Consider the following 23,908-nt stretch of genomic DNA (forward strand, 5'->3'; position numbering starts at 1 on the left):
GGCATGACGTGCTGTGGTATGGAATAGCTCTTTGGTCAGTTTGGGTCAGGTGTCCTGTCTCTGCTTCCTCCCGGCTTCCCCTCCTCCCTGGCAGAGCATGAGGCTCACAAAGTCCTTGGCCAAACCAAAACATCTCTATCAGCTCTGTTCCCGAGCCGAAAGTCAAAACACTGCACTGCACCAGCTACCAAGGAGGAGAAACATGACTGCTACTGCTGAACCCAGGACAATCACCCAGGGGCTGTGGGCATGGGAGAACACTGAACCATTCTCACAAAGCCTTGACCGTCTCATCTCTGGTGGCAGTACTGAAGCTGTAGCCATAGACAATCCCAACACTACGTCTATCAAGACATACTGTTCCCCACTGGAATGCTTCAAGGCTCTGACGTAATCAATCTGCCAAAGGCTCCAATGAACCTTGCCTTACGTTATACACTGGGCATGGGTTTGATTTGCGTGGTTGGCCGTGAGCTTTATCTCATGTCGCCGGCAAGCGGCGAGGATCGCTTCACAGGTGTCCATGGGCACGGGTGTCCCTGAGGGTGGGTGCTGCCAGAGGCGCAGGGCACACAGGACCAAACCAGCAGTGCGGCGCAGGGCACACAGGACCGCGGTGGTGCCTCTGGACAACCCGGCGGCCACGTTCCAGCAGCGATAACTGCCCCGAGACCCCTCACCTGCCCCAAGACCCATCTCCTGCCCCATGACACCCAGGACCCTCCCCTACACCATCCCCGCTGCCTCAGCACCACGACGGCAGCGCGCATGCGCGACAGCGCCCTCTGAGCGAGGCGAGCCGAGCCGAGCCGGGACAGGTGCGCATGCGCGGTGCGGGCGTTGCCTGGCGACGGCAGGACGCGGGTGAGCGGTCTCGGCAGCTGCGGCCTACCTGTGCGGGATGAAGCGCGGAGCGGGCGCGGAGGGTCCGGCGCCGGGATGGCGGGACCCGGGACAGGGCCCTGGCGGCACCGACCCCGGCCCTGGTCCCGAGGAGCGCATCGCCGCTCGCCAGCGCCGCATCGCTGCCCGCCTCGATGCCAAGCGCCGGTGAGAAATGGGGCCCGATTCCACCGCGGTTATGGCGGCTGCACCCCCCGCTGTCTCGCCCTAAATCAGAGCCGGGTCCTGGCGCCTCCGTGCCCTAAACCGGCACCGCGTCCCGCACCTTCCTCCCAGGCCAGCGTCTGGTGGTAGGTGATCTCCTCTTCCACCAGCTGGCACTGGGCATGATGTCCCCGGCTCCAAAGGAGTGCCAGTTCCCCATCCCTCACCCATACTGGGGGGAGTCCCAGTCACCCAAACCCACTGACCGCCAGCACTGGCTCAGAGACCATCCCCACGGCTCAGAACATCCCCTGCCCACACCAACACTGGGGCACAAACTGAGAGGGCAGGGGCCTGACGTGGCCTTACCAACCCTCATGGGATGCAGGATCTCTCCCCAAACCGGCCTTGGGTCAGGGACCACTCTGAACCCTGGACCACTCAGAGGCATTCTGCATGCCCTGCCAAATGGCAGGAGGTCAGAGGCTATGCCTCCAATCCCAGCTCAGCTCAAATTAGCGGATATCCCTGTTGTGTCCCCAGCCTATCTCTAGGGCAGCAATAACCCTTCCCCAAGATATGGTCCTGTCACGGACACTCTGCCCCTGTGGCCGAATCAGCACCAGACCCATGGCATCCGCAATCTGTTGAGTCCCAATCTGGGATGCACCAGCAATGAAGCACACCTTTCCCCAAACCAGGTCTGAACCCACCACCCCCTCCACAGCCTAGTGAACTCTAGGAAAGTGCCTGCTGACCCTGTTACCAAACCATGGGGCCAAAACAGACCTAGGTCACTGACATACACCCCCATTCCAACAGGCTTATTTCCCCCTTTCCAGTCCCAGACCCTTTCTTAAAGGTCAAATTGAGCCCAAGGATCTAGTGTGGGATCCATGCCAATGCTGAAATGGCACCAGACAGAAGCTGGCTGTCTTCATGGCTGAACAAGGGCCACCCCTCCCACCTCCCCAGGTAGTCTCTGCCCCCTGCTCTCCTCCCTCTGGGAAGCAAACAGGGGAAACTGGGACCCCCAAGCCCTGTGCAGTAGCCAGCCATGGGCTCCCCTCCCGGCTTCAGAAAGGGAAGCTCAGAGCCTGTTTTCCCTCTGAGGGCTGTCCCACCCTTTTGTGTCTCCTTTCTGCAGCTGTGGGGACTGGCCTGGGACTAAACCTGCACTGAACTGTGCTGTCTGGGCTGGGATCCCAGGTCCAAGGCCAAGTCTGATCATTAGGAAGATGGTTCTGGTTCAAAATGTCCTGTCTTTTTCCCTTTTCTGCCCAGAGAGGCCCTTGGAGAAGAGCCGGAGCCAAAGGTAGTAGAGAAGAAGAAGGAAGAGCAGAGAAAGAGCCACCAGCAGATTGAGGAGAGCCGGCAGGTGCGGCAGTAGGGCAGGAAGGTCTTCCTGGGGCCCTGATCACTAGAAATTTGGCTTTACCCTACTTTTAGCTTTGTGTGGTGCTCAGAGTTATGCAGCAGCATTTATGTGAGAAGGTGAGAAGAAGCAGGGAAAGAAACTCCTCAGGACTGGGTTGAGGCTGATTCTTGGGCTGGATCCTGGGGATACAATTTTCCTGTGACAAACAATCCATATATTGGTACAATCTGGGACTGACACCATGCATCCAAACCTCAGCACAACACCCCTGACCCATCTAAATATGCAAGAGAAGCAAACCAAGAAGGTGCTCTGTGCACATTCCTCTGTGCTGATGGCCTGGAAGGCTTTGCAGGAGAGGGAGGACCCATGGGTGCATTGAAGTCACAGAATGAGAGAATGCTTTGGGTTGGAAGGGACCTTAAAGCTCATCCAGTCCCAACCCCTGCCACAGGCAGGGACACCTTCCACTAGACCAAGTTGCTCCAAGCCCCGTCCAACCTGGCCTTGAACACTGCCAGGGATGGGGCAGCCACAGCTTCTCTGGGCAACCTGTGCCAGGGCCTCACCACCCTCACAGAGAAGAACTTCTTCCTAAGAGCTCATCTCAATTTCCCTTCTGTCAGTTTAAAACCATTCCCGCTTGTCCTTTCCCTACAGACCCCTGTCTAAAGCCCTTCTCCAGCTTTCTTGTCAGCCCCTTTAGGCACTGGAAGCTGCTCTAAGGTCTCCCCCAGAGCCTTCTCATCTCCTGGCTGAACAAGCCCAGCTCTCTCAGCCTGTCTCCATAGCAGAGGTACTTCAGCCCTCGGAGTATCTTTGTGGCCTCCTCTGGACTGGCTCCAGCAGGTCCTTGATGTGCTCATCAATACTGCCATAGCATGATAAGACAGGGCCTATGGGTCCACACAGGCACCTCAGCATGTGGACAGGAGCCAGACCCTGGGTGGGCATAGCAAGAGTTCCCCCAGTATGCTTTCCTCCAGAGCTCAGGTCCCTGTGTGTGAGATGTGTACCACCTACTTCACAGAGGCTGGCCAAGCTGCAATTTGAGAGCATGCAGATGGTGACAAATATCCAGGTGGCTGCTGACTTGAGGGAGACGCAGAGGAGGGCAGAGAATGAAGATCTGAAGCTGCAGAGGTAAGAGACTGTGTGGTGGGTCTGCACTGTTGGGAAGGAGCAGTGCAGATGTGGTGCAGCTTTCTTGGTCATCCAGGAGCACTCAGCAATCAGGGCTACACTGAGTTTATGTTTATAAGGAAAACTGAGGCAAAGAGCCTCCAGGTCCTACCTGCCACAGCGCGATCTTTACAGAGCTCTGAGGGTCAAGGCTGGTGGCTTCCCCAGCTGGCACTGCAGTACTATGGATGCCTGGTTACCAGTGTCCTACAAACCCATCACATCTTCAGCTCCAGAGTTGCAGAAACACAGCTGGTTCTCAACTTTTCATCCCAGGAGCCTTTACCGTCTATTTGTGGTCCTCCTTGCTCCAGAAGCATATGCACATTTGCCTTTGAGTGTTCCTTGCTGAACAGGTCTCCTGAGCCTGGAGGTGAAACCATGGTGGAGAACGTGCTACTGTTGTGCTAAGAGGTGGCCTTTTTCCGGAGGCTGCCCTCCAGTCATGGAGGTAGAGGTAGTTATTAGCCATAGCAAGGGAATGGGCTGGGACAGCCACATCAGGACGTATGTGAGGAGGGGGAAGAATGTGAGGATGTGCTCATTTGGTGAACTGGATATTAAGGTCTTTGTGGTGAGGGTGGTCAGATGCTGGGTCAGGGCCCCCTGATACTGTAGAGATCTTCTTCCTTGCAGATATTCAGTACATGCCTGGACAAGGCCCTGCACAACCTGCTCTGACACTGAAGTTAATCCTGCTGTGACCGGGGGCTGGTGATTTCCTGAAGCCCTTCCAGCCTCGATTATTCTCTGATCATCTCTGTGTGCTTTCCTGGGCAAACCTGCCCTGCTTCACCAGAGGAGCTGGGCAGCCTCCAAGGGACGGGCTCTTTCAGCCCTGTCCCCAGGACTCGATCAGCTAGGAAACCCTGAGTCCTTGCTCCCGCTGCCTTTGGAGGGCACTGTAGGAGCAGTTTGTGGAAGGCTGGCTGTAGCAGGATGCATGTCCCTTGCTCAGTGCGCTTCCCCGTGGGAATCTCATTAAGGAAACAGGTGCCGTGTCCAGGAACTGCCCGTAGAGCAAATCTGAGGGTGGCAAAGATAGTGGCCGCTGTTCAGCCTGAGCCAAAAGCCATTCACAGAGCACATTGAATGGTGTCTCCAGAAGAGGAATGAGTTTTGCTGGCTGTTCAGCACCGTCTGGCTTTAGCTGGAGTATGGTCTCTGCATAGTTTGACTACCAAGTCTAGAAGTAGCTGGGAGGCTGTTTGGCACTGCTTGTCCATCTCCTCTTGCCCAGAGACAGCTTGCTTGGCAGAAGCAGTAGTGCTTCTTACAAAGGTGACTGCTGCTTGAGCTGAGCTCCTCAGCCTTTTCTCCCTTGGGTAAGGGCAGAGCTGGAGAAATGCCTGTCTGAAGAGAAGGGCATGCAGGATCCCAGCTCTAACAAGCACTTGCAAGAAAGCTGCTGTTCCACTGGCATCTTGAGGCCATTTTGAGTTCAAACTGGGTTATGCAGGAAAAAGTGCTCCTGTAGGCTGGGCCACCAAACCATGTCTTAAGCACTTGCTGCCCTGCCCCAGCTCCCCATTTGCCATGTACTCCTTATTACATGCAGGATGCAGAAGCTGGAGAATGAAGCCAAGTCTAGCGCACAGAAGTTTGCGGAGATCACCTCCAAGTGGGCCTTGGCCAAGGACATGACGATCCCACAGGATCTGTGGCAGCTGCTGAACCAACAGCAGCAGCTGTGTGTGCTGCTTCTGGAGCAGAAGAACAAGCTCATCAGTGAACTGCAGCAGGTAGCATGGGGACCAGGCAGGAGCAGCTCCAAGGCTGGGGAGGGTTCAGGCTCTGGAGGATATTATTCTAAAGCATCCCAGTGTCTGGATCTTCAATTCGCCAGCAGGTGGCTGGGGTCTGTGCAGTGTCAGTTTCTTTGAGTTGAAATCGTGTCACGAGTTGCAGTGCCAGTGTCCTGACATGAGTGCTCTAGCGATGTGCAGTGCACAGGGACAGACACACAGGACACTGGCAGAAGTATGACAAGCTGGCGGGGCCCAAATTACACGACAAAAATAAAAGGCACATGAGCAGAGAGGGGGAGTGGTTTTGTAGAGGGGAAAAAGGCATTCCCACATCAGGTTCTCTTGCCCTCAGAGAAGGAGTGGTGTGTTTGCAACATCTGTCACCTCTCACTCCATCTCACCTGGACCTTTGGCAGTGATGATCTGTCTTTCCTCCCCTCTCTGGCTCTTTGCTCTTAACACCTCTTATTTGGAAAAGACAGAGTCCTGCCCTACCTAGTAGGACCCATCTGGGTCCTACCCTTTCAGTTATCCCCTGAGGATTCCTGGTCAAATCCTTCTCTCTGATTTCAGCATCCACTCTTCTCCTCCAGGAGCTGAAAAACAAAGATGAGCAATATGTGCAGGCCATTAAGAAGCAGTCAGATGATATCCACTTGCTTTTGAAGAGAATGGAGGAACAGATCAGGACCATGGTGAAAACTTACCATCATAACTTCCTACAGATTGAGGTATCCAGTTCATATGGTGGAGGAAGAGCCCAACAACAAAGCCTGCAGCCGCTTGCTTCTCCATACCTATGTCAAAAAGATCTCAGGCTCATTGCACTGGCTGGGTTGACTACTGTGCAGAGCAGCATGGCTGATGTCTTGGTGAATGAGGCTGAAATCTGGCCAAGCAAGAGTACTGAATGGTGCTGAGTGCTGAGGGGCTGGTTTATACCGTGCTGTGAATGACTGTGGTTCAGTGCAGAGCAACTCAGTCATGTACGAAAACTGCTGCTGCTTGATGGCTGGTTATTCATGTCTCTAAAAGCCAGAAAGTACTATTGTGGTTCTTTAGTCTTACCTTCTGCAGAGCACAAAGTCCCACCTCACAGATCAAACCTGCACTTGTTGCTGAGTGAGGGCATCCTTCTCCATTCAATGTCTTGTAAGGTGGAATCAAATGGCTGCCTGATCCAGCTTCACTGCTGATTACCAAGCAATGATTTCCAGTGAGCTGACATTGCTACCCACCACCCAGAGCATCCCTCCCAGCTCCGGGTGGCTGATAGCAGCAGTCCCCTTGGGTTTGCAGAGGGAGGTCTCCTGTTATGGAGACATCAGGCCAGTGTTTGTTCATCAGACAGCAGCAGCAATCTGCAGCCAATCCTCTCCTGGAAGCTGCTGGCCTGGATTAGTGAAAATTGGCAACGAATGGTGCCAACATGATGGTGAAGGGCTCTGTCTTCTTCACAGAAAGCTTTTGAGGAGGAACGGAGAGAGCTGCTGGACAGCAACAGGAAGAAATGGGAGGAAGCCATCCAGGCCCACAATGCACAGGAGGTAAGGTCCATGTGGGATTTAGAATCACTCAATAGTTTAGGCTGGAAAACACTTTTAAGATCCTTAAGCCCAAATGTTAACCGAGCACTGCCAAGAGCACCAGTAAACCATGTTCTTGAGTGCTACATCTGTACATCTTTTAACTTCCTCCAGGGATGGTGACTCCACCACTGCCCTGGGCATCCTCTTCCACTGCTTGACAGCCCTTTCAGGGAAGAAATTTTTCCTAATATCCAATCTAAACCTTCTCTGCTGCAACTTGAGGCCGTTACCTCTTGTCCTATTGCTTGTTACTTGGGAGAAGAGACTGACCCCACCTCACTACAACCTCCTGTCAGGCAGTTGTAGAGAGTGGTAAGGCCTCCCCTGAGCCTCATTTTCTTCAGGCTAAACAGCCTCAGTTCCCCATAGCTGCTGCCCATATGGAAGCAGCCTGTCCCTCAGGAGTGTGGGGAGCAAAGACGCAGTTTTTCAGCCTTCTCTGCAGGGGAATTATCCATGCACGACCTTGCTTTAGGCTACCCAAAGGAACTGATCACAGGAGGAAGTTGTCACTGTTGATAAACAACATTCTCCTTTTGCCCATAGATGGAATACCTCAGTGCCCGCATGAGGAAGGTGGAAGAGTTTGAGAAACAGTTGAGCCAGCTGCGGGTGCAGGATGAGGAGGAGTATAACACCATGAAGATGCAGCTGGAGAACGATGCAGAGGTACAGAAGAGGCTGGTGTGTGCCATGTGGCAGTGGATCAGATCTCCCTGGGCTTTTCTGTGTGTAGCTGGCTCTGGTATGAAAGCTGCAGCTGGTATCTGGTCACCTCAGCTCTTCAGTGTGCACAGTCCAGGCCTGTGTCAACAGGGTGAGTGAGCTGCTGTTCTCTCCATGGATCCTATACCATAGTGTCCCTCTGCCCTTGGCTCTCAGAGGTCTGTAGCACCTGAACTAGGTGTATAAAACATCTGAGAAAGTCAAGGGGTTTACTTCTGACATCATGATTGAGAGGAAGATCAAATTGTGCGACTGTCCTGACACTACATCATTTCAGATCAGCCCAATTTCCTCCTTTGTCAGGGTCTTGGCCTAGGAGGTGTGAGCTTTTTCTCTGACATCTAGCCATCTCTAATGCCCTTGAAGCCCACGTGGTGTGAGAGCTGTAATGAGTTTGCCCATACTCAGGTAAGAGGGCATGCTATAGAAGAGCACAGTCCTCCTAGGAAGCCTAGGGAAACACAGGCAAGGGTTGATGTCTGGAAGGTTTTGCACAACTGCAGGTGAAATATTACTGTTTCAAGGTCCCTGTCAGCCTGAAAGGGCATGTCCCGGGGGGACAGTCCTGACTGTGGGTTCTTCATGTTGATAACCTGGAAGTGACAGAGTGTGTAACTAGCAGCGTGCTGGAGATCAAGGTTCACAGATGGTGATGGGGAGCTGTTGAAAAAGGCACCTGCTGCCTTTAGCTGTAGTTGTAGGAGGGTTTATCTGTAAGGCAGGGGAGGGAATTATTCTTCCTTATATCTATGTGTCCTTGTCCAGGTTTGACAACATCCTTGGGAACAGGTGAGATTGTCTAGAACAGACCAAGCAGACAAATGACCCCTAAGAAAAAGTTGCTGCTTAGGCTGGGAAAGAGTTCTGTAGGGAGATATCTACAGATACGTGTCCTCTGTAAATGCAGGAAAAAGTAATGGGGTTGAGTTTTGGTAGGAAAGATTTAAATTGGCATTCAGAGTTTGGTTTGAAATTTCAAGCTAGGAAAGTGGCAAGGGCTTGGTCAGCAAGAGTGACTGTGACCTTGATTTGCTGCTCTGTGATACATGGTTTTAGGAACAGCTGAAGTCAACTTCTGCTGGGACTGATTTGGTGAAGTTTTCTCTCTTTGGGGCAGAGGGAGGAGCTACACACCCTCCTGGTTCCCTTCAGAAGAAAAGAGAAGTTGGAAGTACCTATTTTCCTGACTAACCTGTGGTATCATTATCCTGAGGTATCTCTGAAGCAGAAGTTTAGCTAATACCTAACAATGAAGTCTGTGGTTTGATGGTTATTGAATACTCACCAGTTTCACTAGATGGGAATCAGCATTTTAAATACAGGTTTTGGGCCATGGCTTTCCTCCATCTGCTATAAGGAGGAGGTCCCTTGGCCCTGCTGGGATTTACCTCCATCTTTTCTTCAGTCAAGCGCTGATCCTAACCAGGTGGGACAGCTTCTGGGTGTCTTCTCAGGCTGCGTGTACACTCTCTGTTGTAAGTAGGGCTACCCGGGAGAGCTCCAAGCCAGCTAACTTGGGTACCAGTGTCTTGCCTGCTTCTAGCCTACCGCTCAGGACTCTTTATCTGCCCTCGGAGATGTCCCTGGGCCTAGAGAGACCCTGCTGGGTATCTCTGCTGTGCAGACTGCTGTGCACAACCAAGCCTGTAGCTGATGCTGTAATTTAGGGGCATGCAGGAGCTTCATACCAGTCACTTCCTAATGTGGAAGAAGTCCTTATAGGCTCCTCAGTAAAACACAGTATTATGAGATTTTTTTCAGACTCCTGCCTCCTTTTGCACCTGGAAAACACACTGATGAATTAAACCACACCACCTCTTACCCATCCATGCAGTCATTCTGCCTGTGATGCCACTGTGCCCCTTGAGCTCATTTCAAAGTGACCTGTAGAGCTGTCAGAGAGCAGTTCATTGGCAGGGTGCAATACCTCCCAGCCCAGAGCAGCCCCAGGAGACTATAACAATCAGCCCATGAAGTGGCTCTTCCTTTCTATCAGCTGTCAAGCAAACAAGGTGCTGGGAACTGAGAGAGATGTCTCCTCCATTGCAGATGTCTCCTCCATTGCACCTGTGGAGCAAAGGGAGCAGAACTCACTGCCTCTGTCCTGTGTCCAGGCTATGCAGTGTGATGCTGCCAAAACAGATGCTTTGCTTGTTTTGTTCTGGTTTCATTAAGACCTGGAGCACAGGCAGTCCTGTGTGTCCTTTCCTCCAGCTTGCCAAATAACTTCTGAGCCTCTTGGTTAATTGAGAGACATGCAGTCCTTAAAACTGACATACAAATCAGCATCTGCATTGAAGAGAGAGCCCAGAATTAGTGCTCCACTGAGTGCAAGTTGGATAAAACATGTCTGCTCTCCCTTCCCCAGACATGGCCCTGTAGCTTGTACTGATGGACAGCCAACATCTCCACCACTCACACATGAGGGATGCCACATCAGCTGGGAAAATGTGTGTGGGAAGATGGGGTTTGGAGACGTAGGATCAGTAGGATCCAGGCTTCAGTGTGGCCTTTGCTTATGGCACAACTTGTTCTCATGTTTTCTGGAATGTCAGAACCTGGAGAGGCAGCTCCAGCAGATGAAAGCTGTTTATCGCCTGAACCAGGAGAAGCTGGAGTTCAACCTTCAAGTGCTTAGGAAGCGGGATGAGGAGAACACCATCATCAGAGCCAAACAGAAGAGGAAGCTCAACCGGTAAAAAAACATCCCTGGAAGGTGGGCTCTGGCTTACCAGCTATCACCTCCCCTGGGCCATTTTTTGGGGAGCCTGTCACCTAGCACAGGCCAACAAGCTCTGTCCCAACCCATCCCCGGGCAGGGGTTAGCCCAGGGCAGGGTCATCCCCAGCACACTTGGAATAGGCTGGCCATGGCCAGCTGCATCAGGGTCACTCAGGCCTTGTCACTGAGTCATTGCTAGTAGATAAACAGCCTCAAGTCCCAAAGCTTTCATACAAGCCGGGTATGCCCAGAAGTGCCTCTTTGGGGTGCCCAGCTTTGCTGTCCCTCCATAGGCTCCACAGCTTGCTCAATAACCTGAAAATAAAACTGGCCAACCGAGAGAAGCAATTCAGAGAGGAGAAACAGAGCATGGCGGTCGACTGCGAGAGCATCAGAGTGCGGTGCAAGGATGTGCAGAGGAGGATGAGGTGGGGTGTGCATGGGCATCCATCCATGACAAAGCCTCAGAGCACCTAAGTGAGGTGCAGGGGGAGCCAGCTCATCGTTCTGAGGCATGGAGCCTGCTTCCATGGGCCATCTCCCTTCTGTACAGGCAGTTTGCTGTCACCAATGCCGAGAAGTTCATGGAGGTCTGGCTTATGAATGAGGCAGAAGCCAAAGGCCTGATGCGGAAAGCCCTCGATGCAGATCACATCATACACACCCAACAGCTGGGGCTGCCCTGGGAAGAGCCTCATTACTGGTTCCTGAACAATGTCGGCCCCCTTGGGCATTATAAGGTGAAGAGGAGGGCGACCAAGCTGGCTGCAGAGGTCCTGACAGGTGGGATGCACAGTGCCCTTGTCACCCTTGTAGCAGTGGGAGAGCCTCACCTTCCTCCGTGATATCTCCTTCTGTTACTCCTGTCCTTGCCATTGCAAGGTAGGAGGTGACATTTTGAGCCCAAGCAGAGGCTGTGCCCAGCCCTGAGCTGGCTCATGCCAAAGCAATGTGAGGATCTTCGTGCTGTACTTTAGCCCAGTGTTCCCAGTTCTGGACAAGCTGACCAGAGATTGTGTCCCAGGTTCTTTGGGGCACTTTTCAAGTCACAGGGAATAATTGTGATTTCCCTGATGACTCCTGCAATGATGTGACTGGGGAGCACAGTCAAAGCATAAAGGCGTTTGTTCGTCCTTCTTTCTCCATGTTTCAGAGGGCAGCTCTGGGGAAGGACAAGAAGAGGAAGGGAGAGAGGAGAAAGAAGAAGTGGGCAGCAGTGAAGGGGGAAAAGAAGACACAGTGAAGGTTGAGGGCAGAGTCACAGCCCTGGGAAATATCTCAAAGAAGACTGCTAAGAGGATCCTGGAGCTCGTGAGCAAAGAGTTGGTGCGTGATGATGTAGCACGTGCCTTGGTCAGGGAGCGGCCATATCGTCCCCTGCTTGCTCCAGCTTGTAGGGGATCTCTTCTGAGCTCCATGTCTTGGGATGAAGGCTTCTGCATGGCACTGCCTTGCTGTGCCAAGCAGCCTGTTGTCAGCTGCCCCAGGGGCTGGGAGAGGGTCTCCAGGTGTCTGTTCCAGAGCCCCCTGGCCCTGCCCAGCTTCACACTGCCTGGCTGCTGTCCACCCTCCCTGCTCAGCTTGCCACCACAGAGATGACACAGCTATAGCATGGCATGGGCTGGCCTCTGGGTAGGGGCAGAGACACTCACTGTTTCTCTGCACCCTCTTCTCTTGCCTGTCTCCCTAGGATTTCCTCATTGAGAACAAGCTGCTGAAGCCCTTGAAAGCGCTGGAGAGGCACAACCGCATCCTCATAAAGCTCGACTACATCTTTGAGGTGAGCTGTGGCTTGGCCCATCAGGGGCTGCAGGGAAGGAAAGCTCTCTGCCCCATGTCCATGGGGTGTAGGAGTCTCAGCCCCTCCAGTGAGGTCAGGCTGGGCTTCTGGGAGTACTCTGGGGCAACAAGGGGAGAGGAGCACTGTGAGAGGGTGTGAAGCACTGTGGCTGGATGCTTCTCAACTCAAGGCCGTCCTGCTGACGAATTGGACATCTCCAGGGCCCCTCCAAACTGTCCTCAGACTCTCCCATCCACAGATAGCCCCAGCTGTCCCACACTATCCCCTTCTTACCACTCGCTCCTGCCTTGAGTGGCATCGCCGGAGGGGTACCCTCTGCTCCTGGGAGATGCTCTTTGTTCCACTCCAACTCCCGTGATGTCTCAGGGGGAGGCTGACCTGGTTCCTCTGCCTCCCCAGGCCATCGGAATCAACAGTGAGGATGACCTGTACCAGCTGCTGGACTTTTTCCTGAAGTACAAATCCCAGGAGGTGGCTGCGAGCCAGGTGGGACCACCAGGGGCAGCAGTGGGGAAGAGCCCAGGTGTTCCGGGAAGGAGGAGCAGAACATCTGAACACCCAGGGAGGGCAGAGAGAGGGAAGAGGGTGTTGACTCTGAAATGTTTCTCTATGATGGGACAAGCGAGTTGAACATGCCAGGGCTGAGGGGATGTAATCTTCTGTTTTGGCCAAATAGAGCCTCTTGCACATGAATTTTTGCATCAGCTCCCTAAATTTGCCAAGGCAAAAGGCTATGGGCAGCTGGAGCTTTCAGGGGGAAGGTGGCTCTTGGGGAGGAGGAGGTGGTCAAGGCACTGTGCCCAACTTGCTGGCCTTCCCTCCAGAGCCAGAGCAGCCCAGGTGGAGATCCAGCTGAGAGCAGAGAGGATGATGGATCTGGCACCCAGAGGGACAAATCCCCTCAGAGCTCGCTCCCATCTGTGCACATCCACACTGATGATGTCCTAAAGATCCTGAAAGCGTTTGTGCGGGACTTTGACAAGTTGAGGTAGGACTATGGGCAGAGTGGGGCAGTTGTCACTAGGAGGGAGCTGGGCTGGGGCACAGCAGGGGCTCTGGGTGGACTGCATTGCCCTGGCTGCAGTGAGAGCTTCCCCCTGCCTGTCCTGCAAGATTACAGAGGGGTGAGGAGGGTCCCACCAAGGCAGGGGTACAGGCAGTGCCTGTGTGAGGGATGACTGGGGATAACGAGGCAGGAGATGAGCAGCAGCAGGGGGAGGGAAGCAAAGCCCTGGAGCAGGCAGGTACCAGCTGTGGGGTCATGCTCATCCATGTGATGATGGCAGTGGTGCTCAGGGCAGCTGAGGGGCTGTTCCTCTCCAATGAGGAGCTGAGCCCCAGGGCTTTGTTCTCTGTCCCCCAGGCAGAGGAAGGGGGAGGAGAAGGAAAAAGACAAGGATAAGGAGGTGCTACAGGTACGGGACAGCTCCAAGGATGGGGAATACTGGGAAGCTGTGGCACATGTTATCCCCGAGACGACGCTGAAGCTGTGGGATGCGCTGGCAGCAGCACTGGAGGACTATTAGTGAGTGCCTGGCAATGACTGCTGGGGACAGGGCAGGCTGGTGGTGTGGCTGGGGAAACCACAGTGGGGCTGGCACCACCAACAATCCTCTGCCCTCCTTGCTCAGTGAGGTCCTCAGGCGGAGGGCCATCCTGGTCACCGAAGCAGGCATCCTTCAGCAGCAGAACTCAGAGCTGTGCCGGTTGCTGGAGAAGTACATCAGCTCTGGGGTGAGTGCATTATCCCCCTCTTTCATCCACCCCATGCTGTGTGCCCCACACAGTGCTCCCAGACATGGGGCCACTGCCCAGAGCCCATCGCTGTCAGGCTCAGGGAGATTTTCCCTACAGTTGAACAGCAAACTGATCTGCCCTCCCACACAGTGGATGGATGTGAACCTGTCCTGACCTGGGGAAACACAGTGAGTGCCCAGGGCCAGGCCACAGCTTTTCTCTGCCCGGAGCTGAAGCTGTGTCTGGGGCCAGGGCTAATAAACCCTTCACAAACCCGGCAGTTTGTGTGTGAATCCTGAGCGCCCTGCTTACCTCCAAAGATGCTGGGGAGCCACAGCCAAGCATAACCCCAATCCAGGGGACTCATGGCACTGTGGGAAAGCTTTTCCCATATCACTTATGCTACAAAGCCATGTGGTCAGTGTCGTCCCTTCTCTCCATGCAGCCCAAGCCAGGACCCTGCACCTCCCAAGGGTCAGCATCCCACTGCTGTGTCCTGGCTTTGGCAGAGCTCACCTTCTTTTACCTGTTCTTACACCTTATTCCCTACTTTTCCTTTTACTGCCCCAACATCTCTTCCCCCCCCCAGAATACCCCCAAACAATCCACTCCCAGTTATTTTTCCCTCAGTGGTCTCAGGGCTGCTACATCTGTACCCAAATTCTGCATTTTGTTGTGGCCACCTTGCATCAGTCAGGCCACCCCCCTGGTTCACACCAGTTCTATCTCAGTCCCAGTACAGACTTTATCTTTAGCCTTGACTCCCGTGCTGAGTGCTAACACAGCACATGCAGTTTCTCATACCAGAGCAGAGTAACACTGTATTGACTTTTTTTTTGCTGTCCTTGAATTGTTTTCACCTTTCTCCTGGTCCCCATGAGGGATCCAGCCATCTCCAAGGGCCGGTGATCCTGTGGGATGGCTTGCTGTCTGCACCCCTGGGGTACAGCAGGATCCATGGGGCAGGAATTCAAATAAAAATGCCAAGAGTGTGAGGGTGGAGGACAGGAAAAGGGTTTTGGGGCAGGGGAGGCAGGGATGGGCAAGCTTCCTGGGGCAGGAGAGCAGCAGACACCACCCAGCACATCTTGGTCTGCTGGGCTCCCAGAATTGCCAAGGCAATCCCCAATCAAGGAGTCAGGGGATGTTCCACCTGCAGTCCTGCATCCAGCTCTGGAGTCCCCAACATGCGGAAGAGGGACGTGGAGCTGTTGGAGCGAGTCCAGAGGAGGCCATGAAGATGCTCTGAGGGCTGGAGCACCTCTGCTATGGAGACAGGCTGAGAGAGCTGGGCTTGTTCAGTCTGGAGAAGAGAAGGCTCCAGGGGGACCTTAGAGCAGCTTCCAGTGCCTAAAGGGGCTGACAAGAAAGCTGGAGAGGGGCTTTTGACAAGGGCCTGTAGGGACAGGACAAGGGGGAATGGCTTTAACCTGACAGAGGGGAGACTGGGATGAGCTCTTAGGCAGAAGTTCTTCCCTGTGAGGGTGGTGAGGCCCTGGCACAGGTTGCCCAGGGAAGCTGTGGCTGCTCCATCCCTGGCAGTGTTCAAGGCCAGGTTGGATGGGGCTTGGAGCAACCTGGTCTAGTGGAAGGTGTCCCTGCCTGTGACAGGGGGTTGGAACTGGGTGAGCTTTAAGGTCCCTTCCTGGGATTCTAGGATTCAGTGTTTGGGAACCTCATTCCCGACAAGGGACGGAGCAGCCTCCAGCTCTTGTAGCTACAGAGGGAAGTGAGCAAGTGGGTGTCAGTGACTCCAGTTCCACCGGGGGAAGGGGGCACAGGAGAGCCCTAATATCCAACACACCCCCCCCCCCCCCCCGACCGTGCTTGTCCCGGGAGGACTGTCATGAACCGTTGAAGATCCCCCCTCAGCACCCGCCCCGGCGCCTGAGGCCCGGCCCCTGCTCCGCCCCGCTCCGTCCCTCTCCGCCCTACCGCTGCCAGCCCTAAACGAGCCCCGGCACCGGGATGCTGCAGATGTCCGCCCGGACCCCTCGCCGCCTGTCGCGGTGGAGGGGCCGCTGCAGGCGTTGCTATTCGCCCTCGGCAAGGTAGGAACCCCCTAACTCCCCTATTCTCCTTGGAACCCGGGAGCACGGCGCTGAGCACTCGCCGTGCACTAGGGGAGCGCCGGGGTCCGGGCACTGGGGCTGCCTCGTGGGCTGCGGTCTGGGCTGTGGGGCAGCCCTGGACGTGGTAGTCCCGGTCCCGGTTAGGGCACCGGAGCAGTACCGAGGTTGAGGATCCGGGGCTGGCGGCCTGGCTCCGGGCCCCGGGTAAAGTACCGGGCATAGGGATCCGGGTCTGGGCACCGGGGCTGTCCTGAGCTTGGGGATCCGGGCCCCAGGGTAGAACACCGGAGATGGGACCCCGGATCTAGGCACCGCGGCTGTCTCTGGCTTGGGGGTTCCGGTCAGGGCACCGGAGCAGCGCAGGAAGTCTGGGTCCGGGTCCGGACCCGGACCCCGCGGGAAAGCACTGGGGGTGCGGGTCCGAAGCAGCGCCAGAGGTGGAGGTGGCGGTCAGGGCACCGGAGCAGCACCGAGGTTGGGTGCCGGCTGCGAGGGTCCTGGTCTGGGCGCTGCAGCAACACTGAGTTGGGGCGCCGGGGTTGCCCCGGGGCTGCCGGCCTGGGTCCGGGCGCAAGTACCGAGTATAGGGACCCGGGTCTGGGCACCGGCGCTGCCCTGGGATGGAGGAGAGCCCCGAGCTGTGGGTCCGGGCCACGAAGCCGCCCCGCGCGGGGTCCGGCCGCTTCCCCGCGCTGTCGGAGCGCGTTGTGGAGCGCGCCCTGGGTGGTGTCAGTCAGGCGAGCGCTGCCCGGGGCGGGAGCGGGTGAGTCACCGGCAGGAAACCGATTGCATCAGGAACGGGGCTTTTTTTCCAGCCGGGAATCCCGGAAAGCGCCGCTCCAATCTCTCTCTATCCCCCCTCTCCCCAGCGCCATGGAGAAAGGAGCCAGCGACGGTGGCAGCAGCTCAGAGGTCTTGCCTTCGTCTTCCACGGCCACCTTCAAGGAGGAGCTGCTGTGCCCCATCTGCTACGACCCTTTCCGGGAAGCCGTGACACTTTGCTGCGGCCACAACTTCTGCAAGGGCTGCGTGAGCCGTTCCTGGGAGCACCAGCGCCACGTCTGCCCCGTCTGCAAGGAGCCCTCCTCCTTCGATGACCTGCGCATCAACCACACGCTCAACAACCTGGTGGAGATGATCCTCAAGGATGAAGGGCAGCGGCAGGGCCGCGCGGCCACCCTCTGTCCCCTGCATCACGAGGAAGCCAAACTCTTCTGCCTGGAGGATAAGGAGCTGGCGTGCTTTGTCTGCCAGAGCTCCAAGCAGCACGAAGGACACAAGATGCGGCCGGTGCAGGAGGTGGCGACGGACTTCAGGGTGAGGAATGTTCTAGGCATAGAGGGAGGAGGGATGGCGGGTGGAGGCACCCCAGTATCTGGAGGGGTCCAGCCCGCACACCCCATGGCACCAACTTGCCAGCACATGGCTTTGACTCGCGCCAAAGTGTGATTGTACCCACCAGTGTGCTGGGATGAGGGACAGAGCTGCCGCACTGCAAGAGTGAGTCCCACAGGAGTGCCCCCAATGCGCTCCCTGCCCAGTAATTACTCAGTGCCACCCCGGTGGTGCTTTGCCCCACGGGAAAGGGGAGCAGGGCGATGCTCTAGGGGTTTGGAGAGCAGCCAGGTCCCTGCATTTCCTCCGCTGGGCTGGGCTGGATCTGGCCACGCTGGTTGTTGCAGCAGCTGATTATTGCAGCAGCGCCTCGGGGTTAGGAGTGTGTTTGGGATGGGGGTTGCACAACTCCCCCGGCCAGGGAGGGATGTGGGATGGGGAGGCAGCCCCAAGCCCTGTGGGGCCAGATGGGTCATGGCTGCATGGGGAGGAGGAGGGGGAGGAGATGGGCTCTGGCCAGCAGCCGGGCATCATGCCAGGATCCACCGTGTTTCCTGGCTGGGAAAGCAGCCGCTGCTGCCCTGACTCAGCCCACAGGGACGAGCCAGATTTCAAATGTGGCGGGGCAGACGTGGGGCTGCTGCTTTGCAAGTCTTGACGGGCTGCCAGCAGCACCAGGGCAGGCAGGGACTTGATGGTGCATCAGTAGAAGGGCTTAAAACAGCAGGGAGGATTTGTCAGGGAGCAAAGCTTCTCTGCCTCACAGCAGCAGCGTGTTTGCATGGCCCTGTGAGGGGCTGACCTCAGCCGCAGGAGGGGAATGTGTGGATGGAGCAAGCATCCTGCTTAACCACATCCTACTGGGCTTGGAACTCTTGTCTTTCTGCACTGGAAACCCTGGGTGTAGGCTTGTGAAGTTCCTGAAGGCATCTCCTCCCCACAGGCCAAGCTGAAGAACATGGAGTCTTCCCTGCGGGATAAGGCAAAGGATTTCGGGGCTGTGCATCGCTCCTATGAGTCCATCTCCAAACACAACCAGGTGCATGGTCCCTATGAGCAGGGAGGCAGTGGATCCAGACGCACGTGTGCAAACACATGCATACATGTGTAAATGCATGCACATGCAAGCACACACCCTGGTCAGGAGAGCAGGTGGCTCTGATGTGGGACACTGCACCCACTCTGGGATGCTTCATCCCTCGGTGAGGAGGGTGATGATGGGGGAGGAAGGACTCAGATGGGGACTTGAGGAGCAGGGTGATGGGGCTGTGCCTGCTGTGGGAGCAGGAACTGGGATCTGGGGAGGGCAGCATGGTCCTGGTTGGAGCCTGGCAGGTCCCTGAGTGCTGGAGCTGGTTGGGGGGGGCTCCAGAGAAGTGCTTATGGAAAGCTGTTGTGAGCCCAGAGGAGTGGGGTGCTCCGAAGGGAGGTGCTGACATCCCCACACGGGGCAGGTGGAAGTGATGCGGCTGGAGGAGCAGATCAGGAAGGAGTTTGAGAAGCTGCATGAGTTCCTGCGGAGTGAGGAGCAGGCACTGCTGGCCCAGCTGCAGGAGGAGGCGCGGCGCAAGCACAGCACCCTTGAGGGCAAGATGAAGCAGTTGGCGGATGAGAGCCGGGCCCTGCTCAACGAAGCCCGCCAGCTCCAGGTGGACCTCAAGAAGGATGACTACACCTTCCTCATGGTAAAGCCCTGCCGGGGTGCTGCCCCATGCTTGGCATCTCTGCTGGGGTGCCAGCAGGGCACTGGGTGATCCTTTCAGTGTTTGCAAGCCCCTGTGAGTCCTTACAAGCCAGGGTCTGATGCCTCGTGTCTCCTTCTCTTTCAGACCCACAAGAACCGCAAGCGCAGGTAAGTCCTGGTCCCTGCTGTGTCCCCTGCCTGGTGGCACAGGGTGCTCAGGGTTGTTGAGCCCCCATATCCTCTCCTTGGGGGTGAATGGGGTCTGGTGCCTGGCTGCAGAGCAAGGTCTCTGCCCCAGGTGAGTTCCTTTTGTGTACCCCTCAGGTATGGGTGCTCCAGCTCAGAGGGTCCCCAGGGCCAGGCAGCACCCCTAGGTGCCTCTGGGCAGGATAGGGGGCACATATGCAGAAACAAATCAAAATTGCAGGTGTTGTGGGAAGCATTAGAACTGTGATGTTGGGGGGATTTGGTGCTGGGACCCTTGTGGGGTGAGAGCTAGGTTTGGGAGATGTGGGGTGCTGGTGGGGAAGCTCTGGCTAAAATGCAGATGCCAGGAGACCCAGTCAGTCCCTTCATCCCTGACCCATCTCCGTCCTCTTCCCCTGCCCTAGGATTGCCTGCACAGCTGAGGAGCCAGAGCCTGTGCAGTCAGGGATGCTTCTCGATGTCCCCAAGTACCTGGGCTCACTGCAGTACAATGTGTGGAAGAAGATGCTGGACATCATCACTGTAGGTGAGGTACTGGGTCCACTCCAAAGGGGTCATCCCAGGGCTAAAGCAGCCTTTGTATGGGGCAGCCTAAGGGGTGGTGGGTGCTGAAGAGGAGCATGGAGCAGCCATGGCCATAGCTGGGATGTTGGAGAGCATAAAGGGTGCTCTGGGGCACTTGCATCCCAAAAGGGAAGCCCTGGAAGGTGCATTTCTCCATGGTGAACTGGGTTAGGAAAGGGAGGGAGGGTGGGTGGACGGGTGGGTGCCTGTAAGCTCATCACTGCAGCAAGCTGGGCTCCTAACACACATCCCCACCACAGTGCCCTTTAGCTTCAACCCTAACTCCGCGGCGGGCTGGCTCTCGGTGTCCGAGGACCTCACCAGCGTCACCAATGGGGGCTACAAGCTGCTGGTGGAGAACCCCGAGCGCTTCACCTCAGCCCCCTGCATCCTGGGCTCCTGTGGCTTCTCCACCGGCTTCCACACATGGGAGGTGGACCTGGGCACCATCAAGAACTGGAGGGTGGGGGTGGCCCGGCTGCGCAGTGGCAGCCACTGGACCTTCCACCATGATGCTCGCTCCGGCTTCTGGTACATCTACAGCCTGTCCGGGAAGGACAGTGAGCTGTGCCGAGCATCCAACATGGCACGGTCTGAGACGGCGATGGGCAACGTGAGACGGATCCGTGTGGAGCTGGACTGTGATGAAGGGGAGCTGTCCTTCTACGACGCTGACCACAAGACCCACATCTACACCTTCCATGAGAAGTTTGGTGGCACTGTCTTCCCCTACTTCTACATTGGGGGTAGACCGGTGGGTGCGATGCCCAGTTCGCTCCGCATCTGTCCCCTCCGGGTCCAAGTCCATGAGGATGTGCCTGTCTAGTGGCCACCATCTCCTGCCACCACTGCCTCTACCTGTATTTGGGGTTCTTCTGGTGCTCTTTTAGCTTTCCTCAGGAAAAAGAACAGGACAAAAGCCATGTATGGATGTACTGTCTCTTCTTTATTTTTTTCTCATTAATAAACATTTTGCTCTTTTTCCATCTCTCGGTGTTCAAATCACTTTTGTTCCTTTCCTGCATCCCTCCTGAATCAAAGCTGGGAAGGCTTTGCGGAAGAGGTATCTCCCTGCCAGGGGGCTGTAAATAGGAAATTAAACTATCTGGGGGCTCCTGAACTCTGTGGGGAGGGAGGAATCCCACGCAGCTTGGCTTTACTCAGGCAGAAGCTTGTCTTTCCCCTCTACAAGGAAAACTATTAGTGGGGACATCCTTGAGAGCAACAACCCATCCCCTCCAACCCTTATCCCCATCGCTTCACACCCCTTGAAGGACTTTTCCATAAATCCCCATGTCCCAGAGCAGGGTGCCGATGTGCAGTTGGGGTTTGGAGGTGGAGGAGGCTCAGAATTGGGATGGGGAGAGACAAAAACAGCCTCTACAACCCCTTGCTGGGTATGGCCTGACATTAATAGTTCCCAAAAGGCTTTTTCCTCCAGCCTGGTGAACCCTTGGGGTTTGAAGATGATGTCCTGGGGAAAGGGGGGGATGCCTGGGGAGCCGAGCTGCCCTCACTGCCTGGTGCTGGCCCAGCCAGGACCTCACCGGCAGGATACTGATATTAACGGGTGGTTTCTATGGTTTCTCACCATTTGCATAGGATGCTTCTTAGGAACTAGAGCTGGGGGTGGAAAAACAACAGGGAGAGTTGGAGGCGTGCGGTGCGGGGGCCACCCAGGGACTCCTCCACCTTCTTGGCTTCAGCTCATGTTATCTGTTTTCAACTGAACATCCCTGGATACTGGGAAAAGAGGAAAATGAGCACAGGCATCCCATCTCCTGCCCTGCGCCATACCCTTATGCTGCTTATCACCCCCTTACAAACTGGCAGTGTCTGGAAATTCGGGCATCCTGCAGCCGGCTTAGGCACAAGAAAGGTGTTGTTTGGGAACAACAAAAGCCAATGGAACTCTCTGGGCTGATGGGGCTGGAGCAGGAGGAGGTGTTTACTCTTTGTAAGGCCTGAAGGGAACATTTACCTCCTGTGGCTGCAAGTGCCAGAGCAGGTGCCCGGGGTGCAAACAGCAATAAAAAGTGAAAAGAGACATTGCTTTGGGCAGTGAAACAGAAGCATTTTGATTTTTTCCAAATCATTCAGTGAAAAACTGGTTTGCAGGAACCGATAGGAATGAATGAACCAGTTGGATCCTGAAGACTCTGCAGGTGTTAGTTTAATAAATGGTACCTGCATCTTCCCCTGGGCTTGATTTTGTCCCACAGAGGCACATAAATAGGTGATGCTTCCCCAGGACTGAGCACTTGCTGGCACACCCGATTTCATTTATTATGATTATAATGATGTTTATTGGTTTAGCCTCATTTTTGGCTGCTCTTGCAGAGGGTGGAGCCCTCTGGCTGCCCAGGATCCCCATCCCTATCCACATCCCCATGCATCCCATCCCCATCCATCCTTCCCCTGCAAGTGGGATGGCTCCATGGGTGCGCATGGGACTCCCTGGTATCCGGGTGGGGAAGAAGGAGTGAATCTAAGCAGGTGAGGGCTGGGGTTGCTGTATAGACACCACCCCCCCCCCCCCCCATCAGGCTGTACTGATCTCCCCTCCCAGCGTTTTTAGGACCGGATGATATTTCGGAGAGGCAGGCAGCTCTCCCATTGGCTCGCAGCCCCGCGATGATGTAATTTCTGACCAATCCGAGGGAGAACAGCACCTTTCCCCCCCCCCCTTCCCCCCGCCCGCCTTCCCTCACCGCTGGTACCCAGCGCTAGGGCTGGTGCATCCCGGAGGGGTGGGGAGCAAAAATGGAGGGGACCCCCCAGAAGGAGGATTCCCGGGATGGCCCAGCCCTGGATGAGGGATCCTGGGGACGTACCCTGCTCTGGGTCCTGAGCGCTGGGGAAGGTGGATGGGGCTGAGACTGCGGTGACTGGGATGCTCCACGTCTTCCCAGGACCATGAATCCTCTGGGATAAGGGGAGTCCAAACCTGCGGATCTTCTCGCTGAAGGATCTGTGGATATTGAATGTTGGAGGGGTGGAGGTCGGAGATGTCCAGGGAGAGGAATAGAGAGAGGGGGTACAGAGCCCTCCTCCAGCCCTGCAACCCCCCGAGTATGGCTGTAGGACGGCAAAACACCAAATACACTCGCCCCATCCTCAGGGTCCCCCTGGGGTGCCCACTCTGGGCAGAGGGGCATCATCCCTGCACACACGGACCTTTCTGCACGGCCAGCCGGATGGAGCACAGCCTGCACACGGGGTTTTCCCGATCTCTCCTATCCCCTCCGCCCATGCTGGCACTGGGATGCTGAGCAAGTTTCCCTGAGCCAGCAGGCTGCAGCCATAGGAATTAGCAAACCCTTTTCTTCATGTTTCTCTTGTGGAACTCCTCTTGCTGCCGGGGCTCTTTCCACCCCAAAACCAGCCTGGCTCCATGGCCAGCCTCTCCTCCTGCCACCTCCTATCCTGGAGATGGTCCCAAACCCAGGGAAAGCTTGAATGTGAAAGAAGTGGTCCATGGCAGCCCACAGTCCCCACCACCCTGGGCAGACCCAAATCTCCTTGGTCTCCGTTTTTGCACCTTGTTTCACTGGCACCAGCACACACTGCCAGGGAAAAGCAGTTCCCTGGGGCAGCCGGGAGAGATGGCAGGGCAGAGGGTGGAAGCCCTCAGGGATGGTGCCCACCAAGTGTCCCCAGAGCCACAGCCTTGCACAGGGTCTCCAGGGACTGAAACCAAGCTCCATTCCCCAACATTGCTGGTCTTGTGGAGCCAGGGGACAAGAAGACAGCTCCAGATGAGACCCCTCAGAGCATCTGCAGTGGCTGAGAGAGCCATGATCCCTGGTGCCAGCCGCATCAGGGACCATCCTGCAGCCATGTGGATCCCCACAATGGCTCTTTGTCCCCCAGTTGGCTGCTGCCTCTTGACTCTTTCTTCCCCTTGTCCAGTCTGTCTCAGGGCTTCAGCTCCTCGCATGTCCCAAGGGCATTCCATCCATGGCACCCACATCTGCATGGGCACATGAGTTCTGTTGAGCTGGGGCCTGGGGCATGGAGCTCGCTCATCACTCGTGCAGAGAGGAGCCTGTTGGAGGGAAGCAACACGTCATTGATACTGTTTATGCAGGATGTGATGGATAACTCAAAGCCAAGC

At 55.9% G+C, this 23,908-nt stretch overlaps 2 protein-coding genes across 2 annotated transcripts; both read left to right on the top strand.

The window, feature by feature from the left end:
- The first annotated feature begins 900 nt into the window (after positions 1–900).
- Positions 901–14,209, top strand: DRC1 (dynein regulatory complex subunit 1). Its single transcript, XM_057427690.1, has 17 exons — positions 901–1,050; positions 2,332–2,425; positions 3,456–3,568; positions 5,166–5,349; positions 5,949–6,086; positions 6,816–6,902; positions 7,491–7,613; positions 10,226–10,365; positions 10,685–10,819; positions 10,945–11,174; positions 11,545–11,717; positions 12,082–12,171; positions 12,592–12,678; positions 13,017–13,180; positions 13,556–13,717; positions 13,824–13,926; positions 14,047–14,209. The coding sequence occupies exons 1-17, from the start codon at positions 902–904 to the stop codon at positions 14,101–14,103; spliced, it is 2,229 nt and encodes a 742-aa protein (XP_057283673.1). The 5' UTR covers position 901; the 3' UTR covers positions 14,104–14,209.
- A 1,683-nt stretch (positions 14,210–15,892) lies between these two features.
- Positions 15,893–20,700, top strand: TRIM35 (tripartite motif containing 35). Its single transcript, XM_057427677.1, has 7 exons — positions 15,893–15,980; positions 16,871–17,318; positions 18,280–18,375; positions 18,791–19,021; positions 19,166–19,188; positions 19,632–19,753; positions 20,052–20,700. The coding sequence occupies exons 1-7, from the start codon at positions 15,898–15,900 to the stop codon at positions 20,615–20,617; spliced, it is 1,569 nt and encodes a 522-aa protein (XP_057283660.1). The 5' UTR covers positions 15,893–15,897; the 3' UTR covers positions 20,618–20,700.
- The last annotated feature ends 3,208 nt before the right edge of the window (positions 20,701–23,908 follow it).

Source organism: Pezoporus wallicus, unplaced genomic scaffold (genome assembly GCF_028554395.1).
Source record: "Pezoporus wallicus isolate ANWC-B61680 ecotype Strahan unplaced genomic scaffold, APGP_CSIRO_Pwel_v1 contig_6464, whole genome shotgun sequence".
Classification (NCBI taxonomy): Eukaryota; Metazoa; Chordata; class Aves; order Psittaciformes; family Psittacidae; genus Pezoporus; species Pezoporus wallicus.

Bases quoted from the DNA above. Each gene is read 5' to 3' on its own strand.
- DRC1 (XM_057427690.1), top strand. From the start codon at position 902: ATGAAGCGCGGAGCGGGCGCGGAGGGTCCGGCGCCGGGATGGCGGGAC. The intron at 6,087-6,815 runs GTATCCAGTTCA...TCTTCTTCACAG, and splicing joins ATAACTTCCTACAGATTGAG to AAAGCTTTTGAGGAGGAACG. The intron at 10,820-10,944 runs GTGGGGTGTGCA...CCTTCTGTACAG, and splicing joins GATGTGCAGAGGAGGATGAG to GCAGTTTGCTGTCACCAATG.
- TRIM35 (XM_057427677.1), top strand. From the start codon at position 15,898: ATGCTGCAGATGTCCGCCCGGACCCCTCGCCGCCTGTCGCGGTGGAGG. The intron at 15,981-16,870 runs GTAGGAACCCCC...CCCTCTCCCCAG, and splicing joins TGCTATTCGCCCTCGGCAAG to CGCCATGGAGAAAGGAGCCA. The intron at 19,754-20,051 runs GTGAGGTACTGG...TCCCCACCACAG, and splicing joins GCTGGACATCATCACTGTAG to TGCCCTTTAGCTTCAACCCT.